The sequence below is a fragment of the Oncorhynchus mykiss genome, chromosome 3, assembly GCF_013265735.2.
Source record: "Oncorhynchus mykiss isolate Arlee chromosome 3, USDA_OmykA_1.1, whole genome shotgun sequence".
Classification (NCBI taxonomy): Eukaryota; Metazoa; Chordata; class Actinopteri; order Salmoniformes; family Salmonidae; genus Oncorhynchus; species Oncorhynchus mykiss.
In genome coordinates this window covers 11,512,738-11,525,424 of record NC_048567.1, presented here as the reverse complement: position 1 = coordinate 11,525,424, position 12,687 = coordinate 11,512,738, and the positions used below count along the sequence as shown (strand labels likewise).

Below are 12,687 nucleotides of genomic sequence, written 5' to 3'. Positions count from 1 at the left end.
GTATAGGGGAGAGAGCTGGGTATGGGGGAGAGAGCTGGGCTGGGTATAGGGGAGAGAGTTGGGTATGGGGGAGAGAGCTGGGCTGGGTTGTCATGTGCTCCCTTGTTATTGCTGTTGAGGCTCCTATAGCTGCAGCAGTTACTCTTTATCAGAAAATATTATGTATGTCGAGTAGCTGCTGTGTTGGTTTGCTTTCCTTGCATCTTGTAGCTGACTAAAAATAGCTTTCAAAGCCAGTTGTTCCAGGAATATTGCGCTGATTTGAAATATATGACCTCAGAATAAGACTCTTATGTGATCTGATGTTTGTGTGTGTATGTGTGATGCCGTATTCATATGAGGTGTGTGTTTATGTGTGTGTGTATTAGTGCATGTTTATGTGTGTTTGTGTCTTTTAGCCACACAGAGGAAACCTGGGACACTTTGTGCCCCCTAGAGAGAAAGAGACGGAGAGATCCAGTCTGGCAGGCTGACTAACTGTGTGTCTCACCTCAGCTGTGTCAGCCCCACAAGGTCAGCCTGGAAGACACTCGGACTGGCTGGTGGCCAGGGGATTAAAGTTCACACTACAGGAAACACTAACAGGGTCATTATGGGGTCAGACAGACCTGACTTCATCTGTCAGTTTTAATCTCTGAAACTCTTTATTTATCCAGATGGAATAGGTGTAAATGGTGTGGCGGCAATCAGGTGGAAGCAGGTGCTAACAGCTACTCAGTCAGCTGAGAGCCCTGTAGAGGAGTCAGGTAGGGCAGACAGACAGGAGGAGGCAGCGTGTTGGAATGTCCTCTGTAAAGCTAACACTACTCTACTGGTGGGTCACCGGACATCAAGTAGCTCAGTGTATTAGCGCCTCAGTGAGACATATAACTGACTGGTTTAATTCAATACTTCTACAGTCTACAGATGTAGCATGACACACACACACACTGTACACACACACTCAGTGTACACACACAGAGAAGCAAACCCCCCAGAGAGAGAAAGGGGGGAGACAAGGCCACAGACTCTGATAAAGAGAGCGAGCGCCCAGAGACGGCTGCTGTATTTAAACTCCATTACCACCAATGTCTCACTAATTAAACCCGTGTTTTAATTAGGATTTGGACAGCCAGGAAAAGAGGAGGGATAATACAATGCATTAATCCAACACAATGTTGGGAATGTACTTCAGGTTCCCTTTGTCCCTTTGTCACCCCCAGGAAGGATTCACAGTGTGTGTGTGTGTGTGTGTGTGTGTGTGTGTGTGTGTGTGTGTGTGTGTGTTGAAGTCAGAAGTTTACATGGTTTTAGCAAATCCATTTAAACTCAGTTTTTCACAATTCCTGACATTTAATCCTAGTAAAAATTCCCTATTTTAGGTCAGTTAGGATCACCACTTTATTTTAAGAATGTGAAATGTCAGAATAATAGTAGAGAGACTGATTTATTTCAGCTTTAATTTCTTTCATCACATTCCCAGTGGGTCAGAAGTTTACATACACTCAATTAGAATTTGGTAGCATTGCCTTTAAATTGTTAACTTGGGTCAAACGTCTCAAGTAGCCTTCCACAAGCTTCCCACAATAAGTTGGGTGAATTTTAGCCCATTCCTCCTGACAGAGCTGGTGTAACTGAGTCAGGTTTGTAGACCTCCTTGCGCACACGCTTTGTCAGTTTTGCCCACAAATTGTCTGTAGGATTGAGGTCAGGGCTTTGCGATGGCCACTCGAATACCTTGACTTTGTTGTCCTTATGCCACTTTGCCACAACTTTGGAAGTATGCTTGGGGTCATTGTCCATTTGGAAGACCCAATTGTGACCAAGCTTTAACTTCCTGACTGATGTCTTGAGATGTTGCTTCAATATATCCACATAATTTCCCTCCCTCATGATGCCATCTAGTTTGTGAAGTGCACCAGTCCCCTCTACAGCAAAGAACCCCCACAACATGATGCTGCCACCCCCGTGCTTCACGGTTGGGATGTGGTTCTTCGGCTTGCAAGCCTCCCCCTTTTTCCTCCAAACATAACGATGGTCATTAGGGCCAAACAGTTCTATTTTTGTTTCATCAGACCAGAGGACATTTCTCCAAGTACAATCTTTTTCCCCATGTGCAGTTGCAAACCGTAGTCTGGATTTTTTATGGCGGTTTTGGAGCAGTGGCTTCTTCCTTGCTGAGCGGCCTTTCAATTTTGGACTCATTTTACTGTGGATATTTCCTCCTGCACTTATCGCACCAAAGTACGTTCATCTCTAGGAGACAGAAGGCGTCTCCTTCCTGAGTGGTATGACGGCTGCATGGTCCTATTATTTGTACAGATGAACGTGGCACCTTCAGGTGTATGGAAATTGCTCCCAAGGATGAACCTGTCACGACTTCGGCCGAAGTTGGCTCTCCTGCCTGTTCGGGCGGTGCTCGGCGGTCGTCGCCGTCTTACTAGCCGCTACCGATCCCTTTATCGTTTGTCTGTTGGTTTTGTCTTATTAGTTTCACCTGTGTTTATTTTGGTTTAATTAGCTTCCCTATATGTAGTAGTTTGACCCGCCCTTGTTTTGTGCGGGATTGTCTTTATGTTACGTGTGTGCATGTTAGGTAGTGGTGGATTGTCTTTGTTACGTGTGTGCATGTTAGGTAGTGGTGGATTGTCTTTATGTTACGTGTGTGCGTGTTAGGTAGTGGTGGATTGTCTTTATGTTACGTGTGTGCGTGTTAGGTAGTGGTGGATTGTCTTTATGTTACGTGTGTGCGTGTTAGGTAGTGGTGGATTGTCTTTATGTTACGTGTGTGCGTGTTAGGTAGTGGTGGATTGTCTTTGTTACGTGTGTGCATGTTAGGTAGTGGTGGATTGTCTTTATGTTACGTGTGTGCGTGTTAGGTAGTGGTGGATTGTCTTTATGTTACGTGTGTGCGTGTTAGGTAGTGGTGGATTGTCTTTATGTTACGTGTGTGCGTGTTAGGTAGTGGTGGATTGTCTTTATGTTACGTGTGTGCGTGTTAGGTAGTGGTGGATTGTCTTTATGTTACGTGGGTGCGTGTTAGGTAGTGGTGGATTGTCTTTATGTTACGTGTGTGCGTGTTAGGTAGTGGTGGATTGTCTTTATGTTACGTGTGTGCGTGTTAGGTAGTGGTGGATTGTCTTAATGTTACGTGTGTGCATGTTAGGTAGTGGTGGATTGTCTTTATGTTACGTGTGTGCGTGTTAGGTAGTGGTGTATTGTCTTAATGTTACGTGTGTGCATGTTAGGTAGTGGTGGATTGTCTTAATGTTACGTGTGTGCATGTTAGGTAGTGGTGGATTGTCTTTTCTTTACTTGACACCCTGTGGTTTTGGGGTTGTCTTGTATAGTGTCCTGCGCCCTGTATTTTGTTGGGCTTATTATTTTGGTGTGCAAGAGTAAAGCACTTCAACTCAGTTACTCTCTGCGTCTGATTCCTGCACCCACCTAGTCCCACGTGACAGAACCAGACTTGTGGAGGTCTACAATTATTTTTCTTGGCTAATTTCCCATGATGTCAAGCAAAGAGGCACTGAGTTTGAAGGTATGCCTTGAAATACATCCACAGGTACACCTCCAATTGACTCAAATTATGTCAATTAGCCTATCAGAAGCTTCTAAATCCATGACATCATTTCCTGGAATTTTCCAAGCTGTTTAAAGGCATTGTCAACTTAGTGTTTGTAACCTTCTGACCCACTGGAATTATGATACAGTGAATTATAAGTGAAATAATCTGTCTGTAAACAATTGTTGGAAAATTGACTTGTGTCATGCACAAAGTAGATGTCCTAACCAACTTGCCAAAACTATAGTTTGTTAACAAGAAATCTGTGGAGTGGTCGAAAAACAAGTTTTAATGACTCCAACCTAAGTGTATGTAAACTTATGTGTGATTCTATTTGTGGGTGTATGTTGAGTAGCAGTGTCTTGTGGTCAGTCAGTGAAGTGATGCTCTTCTCTCTAACACAGTTAGACAGTAATGATTAGCCTACTGTTTTATGACTGTTTAGTGTTACAGCCAAAGTCACACCTTATCCCCCTGACCATGCTTCTCCCTCTCTCTATTGGCAGTGTGATGGAACTTGTATTTACATTGCCAAATCAAATTCAAACGACGTATCTCTCTTCTCTTCTTGTTCTTCTTGTTCTTCTCTCTCTCTGTCTCTCTCTCTGTCTCTCTCTCTGTCTCTCTCTCTGTCTCTCTCTCTGTCTCTCTCTCTGTCTCTCTCTCTGTCTCTCTGTCTCTCTGTCTCTCTGTCTCTCTGTCTCTCTGTCTCTCTGTCTCTCTCTCTGTCTCTCTCTCTGTCTCTCTCTCTGTCTCTCTCTCTGTCTCTCTCTCTGTCTCTCTCTCTGTCTCTCTCTCTGTCTCTCTCTCTGTCTCTCTGTCTCTGTCTCTCTCTGTCTCTCTGTGTGTGTGTGTTTTAGCGGCAGATGGAGTGCCAGTAAAGGATGGGGAACAGGTAAGCCTGACATTCAGGTCTTTAACTATCACTCTTAATTCACACAGCTCAGCCACCCTGTTACACCCAATGGCTCCAGCAGTGGGGTGCTCACTATTCCACGAATGGGGATCTTGATCCAAGATGGTGACCAACATCAACTTTAGCTCTCTACTACTGAAGCCATGAGTGCTACTGCATCTGCTTGTAGAGTAGCTAGCTAGCGCACATGTTGCTGTTGGTTTGCTAACTTCCTCTACACTCAAAATGGCTGCTGTAGCTGGAAGGAGAACCAACCTCTGTGGTTGGCTAGTTGCTGGTGCTATGACGTCTGCTGCTTCTCTGTCACGCCTCAGTGCTGGCTCACTGTAGAACAGTAGGGGCATCACCCACCTCTCCTCCTCTCACTCCATCCCTCACTACTCTCCTCTCAGATCCTTTCCTCTCCACTTCTCCTTTCAAGTCCTCTCTCCTCTCCTTCCTTTTGAGATACTGTTACTAAAATGATCTTCAGCACTTCTTGGATGATTTTGTGGCAGAAGAAAGAGGACCATTTAAATTGAAACTGAATGTACTGTACTGTGGATCGATCATGTGTTTCTCCTGACACACTTGCCCTTCAAACATGTAATAAAAAAAGAGTGGGGGAGAGAGAGAGAGAAAGAGACACAGACAGACAGACAGAGTGTAACAATCAGAGAAAGAACATGAGAGCTAGGTTTTCTGGAGACTGAACACATCTGTATGGGGACATGGCACCATGCCGTCCTGCTGGTCCCGGCTCTGGTATTGTCAGGAACAATTCAGCTGATACAGGACTCAAGAGGTGGTGTGACAGACGCTGGTGCTTATCTAGACTGTCACCATCCCCCTTCTGTTAGCCTGCTCCTCAGCCACCTGTCTGTGTGTCTGTGTGTCTGTGTGTCTGTCTGTGTGTCTCTCTCTCTGCAGACACAGATCTCACCAGAGAGGACACTGACACCTCTACCATCAGCCAGCTTACATCAGTTATAACACAAGCACGCACACACACACACGCCCCCACACACACATAGATTGCACACACACACGCGCACACATAAACACATGTGCACGCATTCACACACACATTCACAAACACGCACATTCACACACACGCACATTCACACACACGCCTACACGCTTGCACACAGACACTTCTGTATCAGCCCCCCCACTGGCTTGGATGTGTGTTTGGCTCAGTGCTTGGTGTGGCAGACGTAACCAGAGGAGGAAATGAGAGGAGAGAGAGAATCATTCAGTCATAACATATTCACTCTGCTGTACTATGGAACTGATCAGCCTTTCAACCCCTCCCTTCTCTCTGTCGCTCTGGACCTTGAATCTACTCCTCCTCCATCTTTCTGGTCTTTGACTCTTCTCCTCCTCTGTCTTTCTGGTCTTTGACTCTTCTCCTCCTCTGTCTTTCTGGTCTTTGTCTCCTCTCCTCCTCTCTCTTTCTGGTAATTGACTCTCCTCCTCCTCTATCTTTCTGGTAATTGACTCTCCTCCTCCTCTATCTTTCTGGTCTTTGTCTCCTCTACTCTGTCTTTCTGGTCTTTGTCTCCTCTCCTCTATCTTTCTGGTCTTTGTCTCCTCTCCTCTGTCTTTCTGGTCTTTGACTCCTCTCCTCTGTCTTTCTGGTCTTTGTCTCCTCTCCTCTGTCTTTCTGGTCTTTGTCTCCTCTCCTCTGTCTTTCTGGTCTTTGTCTCCTCTCCTCTATCCTTCTGGTCTTTGTCGCTCATCCTCTATCTTTCTGGTCTTTGTCTCCTCTATCTTTCTGGTCTTTGTCTCCTCTCCTCTGTCTTTCTGGTCTTTGACTCTCCTCCTCCTCTCTCTTTCTGGTCTTTGACTCCTCTCCTCCTCTCTCTTTCTGGTAATTGACTCTCCTCATCCTCTGTCTTTCTGGTCTTTGTCTCCTCTCCTCTGTCTTTCTGGCCTTTGTCTCTTCTCCTGTCTTTCTGGCCTTTGTCTCCTCTCCTCCTGTCTTCCTGGCCTTTGTCTCCTCTCCTCCTCTATTTCTGGCCTTTGTCTCCTCTCCTCCTCTGTCTTTCTGGCCTTCGTCTCCTCTCCTCCTCTGTCTTTCTGGTCTTTGACTCCTCTGTCTTTCTGGTCTTTGACCCTTCTCCACCTCTTTCTTTCTGGTCTTTGACTCCTCTCCTCTGTCTTTCTGGCCTTTGTCTCTTCTCCTGTCTTTCTGGCCTTTGTCTCCTCTCCTCCTGTCTTCCTGGCCTTTGTCTCCTCTCCTCCTCTATTTCTGGCCTTTGTCTCCTCTCCTCCTCTGTCTTTCTGGCCTTCGTCTCCTCTCCTCCTCTGTCTTTCTGGTCTTTGACTCCTCTGTCTTTCTGGTCTTTGACCCTTCTCCACCTCTTTCTTTCTGGTCTTTGACTCCTCTCCTCTGTCTTTCTGGTCTTTGACCCTTCTCCACCTCTGTCTTTCTGGTCTTTGACTCCTCTCCTCTAAAACCCTATATTTGTCTCTCGGTGTTCTTCTCCCTCTTTCCCTCTCCTATCCTTCTTTCTATTTCTGCATGTTGGTTTTACTACTCTACCCCTGTCACTATCACTACTCTCGTCCTCCTCTTTGTCTCCTCCCATTTCTTCCATGCATGTGTACGTCTTTCTCTCCTTCTCTCTTGTTCCTACTCTCTTCCTCTCTCCTGCTCCTTCTTTCCCCATCCCTCTCTCCTCCTATTTTTCTCCTTCAGCATGGATGTTCAGACTTTTCATGGGAAGGAATCAATGTAAGTGTTGTGACATCATTCCTTCATCTACCTTTATTTCTCTATCTTATCTTTCTCTATTTGTTTTGATTTACTTGATTTAACTCACCTTAGGTAACCTACTACTTTGTCCCCTCACTCCCCCTCCCATCTAACTCTCTCTATACCGTATCGTTAACTCTCGCAACACTTCCCATAATGCACTTCAGCACTGTCAAGCAGGAAGTTGTTCGAACAACGACCTTGGGAAATGTTGATTTTTTTTGTCAAATGATGACATTGTTTCTTTTTGACGCTGTATTAACCCAATATCGACCTAACTTCTCCTCTCACCTACCCTCTGAACTATGTGTGCTTCTGTGGCACACATCTCTTCCTCCATCTCTCTATCATCCTCTTCCCTCGCTCCTCTAGCTGTCTATGGAAGACACCACGTCCATCCTGCCTCGTCTGAAGAGGAACAACTCCAATAACTACGGGATCGGTGCTCTGGCTAAGTCCTCACTGACAGGTGTGTCAGGTGTGTGTCTGTCCTGTAACTGGTAAACTGACCCCATGTCAGCTCCCGCCTGGACAGGCGCTGGAGCCAACATGGCCCCAGAGTGGGTTCCCCTGATTCACTTCCTTTCTTCATAATGATAATACTCATCAATGGCTGACCCCCCAGTCATTGGTGGAATATCACTTAAACCTAACGATAACCCTATAAAAAAATACACTACCCACAGTACATTGTTATGTGGCTTGTTGAGTTAACAAGAGGTGAGTGGGAGGTGTAGTTGTTTGTCTGTTAAGTGGTTGTGAAGCAGCGTTGAACTACTCTAGTGTCTGTGTGATGTGTCTACTGTCTCTGAGTGTAGTCTGAGTTTGTGTCTGTGTGTTACAGTGTGTATAACTGTGTAATGTGCATTGTGCACTGCGCAGTGTGGTGCAGTTGAAATGTGCAGTGAAGTGTATTGGAATGTAGTGAACTGCTAACTCATCATATATTGACTTGGACACATTAATTACTGAGCAAAGCCATAATGTAACCAGCAGACAGAATACAGACCGTCATGGCGGAACATGATTTCTAAAGTAGAGTGTCTTCCGCAGTGCACTGTATGCATCAGCTGAGGATGTCTTAACAGACACTGCAGGGGGAGTGGGGTTTCTGCTTAGCCAGCGCAGGCAGCTTAGCAGAGGTGTGAAAGCTATCATGTCAACAAGCCAACCTCTCATTACTGACACGCCTCTGGCCATCTCACCCCAATTAACCTCCTCTGTCCCATGATGCACCTCTCCTAGAGTAGACGTATCCATTTGCTCCTCCCTGTGCCCCATCATACTCCTCGGTTCCACGCGTCATCTCATCTACATTATAAGCATCTTCTCCCTATTCATTTAGCCATGAATCTAAAGCATGTTCATTAAGCCGCTCATTTAACCACTCATCCAGAGGCCCTTATCAGCACCAGCTAAATACTGACAGTATCAGACAGACCTAAATGTGGAATAATAACATCTCATCTGTTTCCTTCCCCCTCTCTCTCCAACCTGATGCCTGTCTCCTAACTCCCCCAAACTCCACATTCACCCCTTCTCTAAACCCCTTAATATCCCTCCAACCCTCCCTTAATCCACTGTCACCCTTCTAACCCTCCCCAATACCCGCATCAATCCCTACATCCCTCTTCACTTCTCCCCCCTCCCCAGGTGTGAATCGCTCCATGAAGGACAAGGTGACCAAGCCTACATCCATGGCCCAAGGCCGGATGGCACACATGATCGAGTGGCAGAACTGGGACATGTCTGTGGTGGGCCCGGGGGGTGTCTCCGTCCCACGCAAGTCCACGGCAGAGCAGGAGATGGAGAGACGGTTAGAGAGCGACGCCTACAGCGACCTCAGCGACGGGGAGAAAGAGGCTCGCTTCGCCGCAGGTCAGAGGGGGAGGGGAATTTGTCACTGTGAGAGGAGACAGAAGCAATAAGAGTGGTTGATGCTGATTTATACCCCCAGGGTGGTGTTCAGAGGAAATGCTCACAAAATGAAGCCTTTAGGAAAAAGGGTTCTCATGTGTTGAACCCCACATCATAACCAGACTGGTTATAGGTTAACTAATCAGCATGGCATAACACCAGCCAAATATATCAATATTGGCCTAGGCAAAGCATAACCATAGATATTAGACTACATATTAAATCTTTATTTAAATTAGCCATAGATATTAAATCATTAAGGCGCTGAGGGAAGGCAGCAGCCAACTGAGCCGTTACAATGACCCTGACTTACCCTCTGCACTCCAGGTATCCTGCAGCAGTTTGCCATCTCCCAGGCAACGCTCATGGCCTGGACCTCCATGGATGGAGAGAGCATGAGGTCAGGGTCTAACCAGGGCAGTGTGGCCCACCTCAGCGAGGTTAACCAGGAAAGCATCACCAGCCGAGGTAAGGGACTACAAATATGGCCTCTAAACCAGCATGTATCAGCCGAGATAAGGGACTACAAATATGACCTCTAAACAACCATATGTCAGTTGAGGTAAAGGACTATAAATATGGCATCTAAACCAGCATGTATCAGTCGAGGTAAGGGACTACAAATATGCTTGACAAACTTCAGTAGCACCAATCAACTAGGGCAACCAAGTTTAAGGGATAGTTTAAGGAGCTAAACAGGATCCTGCACTGCGGAACCTTGTCTAAAATGTGCAGACAAACACGTTCATGCATAGGCTTGAGATCAGGCAACGCTGGAGTGTAGTGTGTGGGCTACACTATGCGTCGTTTTGCTCAGTAACGAAGGCATCTTATTCCGTCTCAGCCTGGAGGGTTAACGCTGTGCTAATTTCAGATTCACAAACACAGCCTGGGGGAATGCAAGACCAGGGATTTCCACTGTATAAATAGTCCACTTGGTCATTATTATTCCACATCGCTGTGCTGTCCGTTACGGTGCTCCTGTATTTCTCCTTCTCATGCAAAGAGGCGTTCAGACATGGAGACATGTTGAAATCATAATGTGGTTTTCTCCCTGTGGTTTGTTATTGAGAGATAACAAATGGCCTTGAGGCTGTGTGATGATCATTAGTTGAATCACAACTTCAGGCCAGTTATTTCATGTAATTATATTGAAGTCAAATAACTGTAGAATGTTAGTATTAAACATGATTTGGATGTCTCTGGATGTATTTTGACAGTTTTGAGTCATCATTAAAGTGATATCATGTGAGGTTGCCGGCATGATGCTTGCTAACTCTTAGCGCTGCCATATCAACTCAGCACACCATGAGGCTCTTTTGTCAGATTATGTGAACTCAGCAAAAAAAGAAACGTCCTCTCACTGTCAACTGCGTTTATTTTCAGCAAACTTAACGTGTATATTTGTATGAACAAATTCAACAACCGAAACATAAACTGAACAAGTTTCACAGGCATGTGACTAACAGAAATGGAATAATGTGTCCCTGAACAAAAGGGGGTCAAAATCAAAAGTAACAGTGAGTATCTGGGGTGGCCACCAGCTGCATTAAGTATTGCAGTGCATCTCCTCCTCATGGACTGCATCAGATTTGTCAGTTCTTGTTGTGAGATGTTACCCCACTCTTCCACCAAGGCACCTGCAAGTTCCCAGACATTTCTGGGGGGGAATGGCCCTAGCCCTCACCCTCCAATCCAACAGGTCCCAGACGTGCTCAATGGGATTGAGATCAATCAAATCAAATCAAATGTATTTATATAGCCCTTCGTACATCAGCTGATATCTCAAAGTGCTGTACAGAAACCCAGCCTAAAACCCCAAAAAGCAAGCAATGGAGATGGAGTGGAGATTATAACAGAACATGGCCAAGATGTTCAAATGTTCATAAATGACCAGCATGGTCAAAATAATAGGTCTGGGACAGGTAGCACGTCCGGTGAACAGGTCAGGATTCCATAGCCGCAGGCAGAACAGTTGAAACTGGAGCAGCAGCACGGCCAGGTGGACTGGGGACAGCAAGGAGTCATCATGCCAGGTAGTTCTGAGGCATGGTCCTAGGGCTCAGGTCCTCCGAGAGAGAGAAAGAAAGAGAATTAGAGAGAGCATACTTAAATTCACACAGGACACCGGATAAGACAGGAGAAGTACTCCAGATATAACAAACTGACCCTTGCCCCCCGACACATAAACTGCTGCAGCATAAATACTGGATGCTGAGACAGGAGGGGTCAGGAGACACTGTGGCCCCATCCGATGATACCCCCGGACAGGGCCAAACAGGAAGGATATAACCCCACCCACTTTGCCAAAGCACAGCCCCCACACCACTAGAGGGATATCTTCAACCACCAACTTACCATCCTGAGACAAGGCCGAGTATAGCCCACAAAGATCTCTGCCACGGCACAACCCAAGGGGGGGCGCCAACCCAGAAAGGAAGATCACATCAGTGACTCAACCCACTCAAGTGACGCACCCCTCCTAGGGACAGCATGAAAGAGCACCAGTAAGCCAGTGACTCTGGCCCCTGTAATAGGGTTAGAGGCAGAGAATCCCAGTGGAAAGAGGGGAACCGGTCAGGCAGAGACAGCAAGGGCTGTTCGTTGCTCCAGAGCCTTTCCGTTCACCTTCCCACTCCTGGGCCAGACTACACTCAATCATATGACCCACTGAAGAGATGAGTCTTCAGTAAAGACTTAAAGGTTGAGACCGAGTTTGCGTCTCTCACATGGGTAGGCAGACCATTCCATAAAAATGGAGCTCTATACGAGAAAGCCCTGTCTCCAGCTGTTTGCTTAGAAATTCTAGGGACAATTAGGAGGCCTGCGTCTTGTGACCGTAGCGTACGTGTAGGTATGTACGACAGGACCAAATCAGAGAGATAGGTAGGAGCAAGCCCATGTAACGTTTTGTAGGTTAGCAGTAAAACCTTAATCAGCCCTTGCCTTGACAGGAAGCCAGTGTAGGGAGGCTAGCACTGGAGTAATATGATAAAAAAATGTGGTTCCAGTCAGGATTCTAGCAGCCGTATTTAGCACTAACTGAAGTTTATTTAGTGCTTTATCCAGGTAGCCGGAAAGTAGAGCATTGCAGTAGTCTAATGTAGAAGTAAAAAAAGCATGGATGAATTTTTCTGCATAATTTTTGGACAGAAAGTTTCTGATTTTTGCAATGTTACGTAGATGGAAAAAAAGCTGTCCTTGAAACAGTCTTGATATGTTCGTCAAAAGAGAGATCAGGGTCCAGAGTAACGCCGAGGTCCTTCAGTTTTATTTGAGACGACTGTACAACCATTAAGATTAATTGTCAGATTCAACAGAAGATCTCCTTGTTTCTTGGGACCTAGAACAAGCATCTCTGTTTTGTCCAAGTTTAAAAGTAGAAAGTTTGCAGCCATCCACTTCCTTATGTCTGAAACACAGGCTTCTAGCAAGGGCAATTTTGGGGCTTCACTATGTTTCATTGAAATGTACAGCTGTGTGTCATTCGCATAGCAGTGAAAGTTAACATTATGTTTTCGAATGACATCCCCAAGAGGTAAAATATATAGTGAAAACAAAAGTCCT

General features: G+C 45.9%; 1 protein-coding gene across 6 annotated transcripts in view; it reads left to right on the top strand.

Annotated features, from left to right (window-relative positions):
• Positions 1-12,687, top strand: part of fam131bb (family with sequence similarity 131 member Bb) — a 44,875-nt gene that overhangs the window by 23,317 nt on the left and 8,871 nt on the right. Inside the window, exons 1-6 of one of the 6 annotated variants that reach the window (XM_036968945.1) lie at positions 3,168-3,523; positions 4,408-4,442; positions 7,147-7,182; positions 7,576-7,681; positions 8,857-9,081; positions 9,448-9,588. In XM_036968945.1, coding sequence (XP_036824840.1) covers positions 7,582-7,681; positions 8,857-9,081; positions 9,448-9,588 — 466 coding nt within the window. In that variant the 5' untranslated portion in view covers positions 3,168-3,523; positions 4,408-4,442; positions 7,147-7,182; positions 7,576-7,581. Of the gene's footprint in view, positions 1-3,167; positions 3,524-4,407; positions 4,443-7,146; positions 7,183-7,575; positions 7,682-8,856; positions 9,082-9,447; positions 9,589-12,687 lie in introns of those variants that run through there. The other 5 variants (XM_036968939.1, XM_021590216.2, XM_036968951.1 and 2 more) reach the window with 5 other exon arrangements.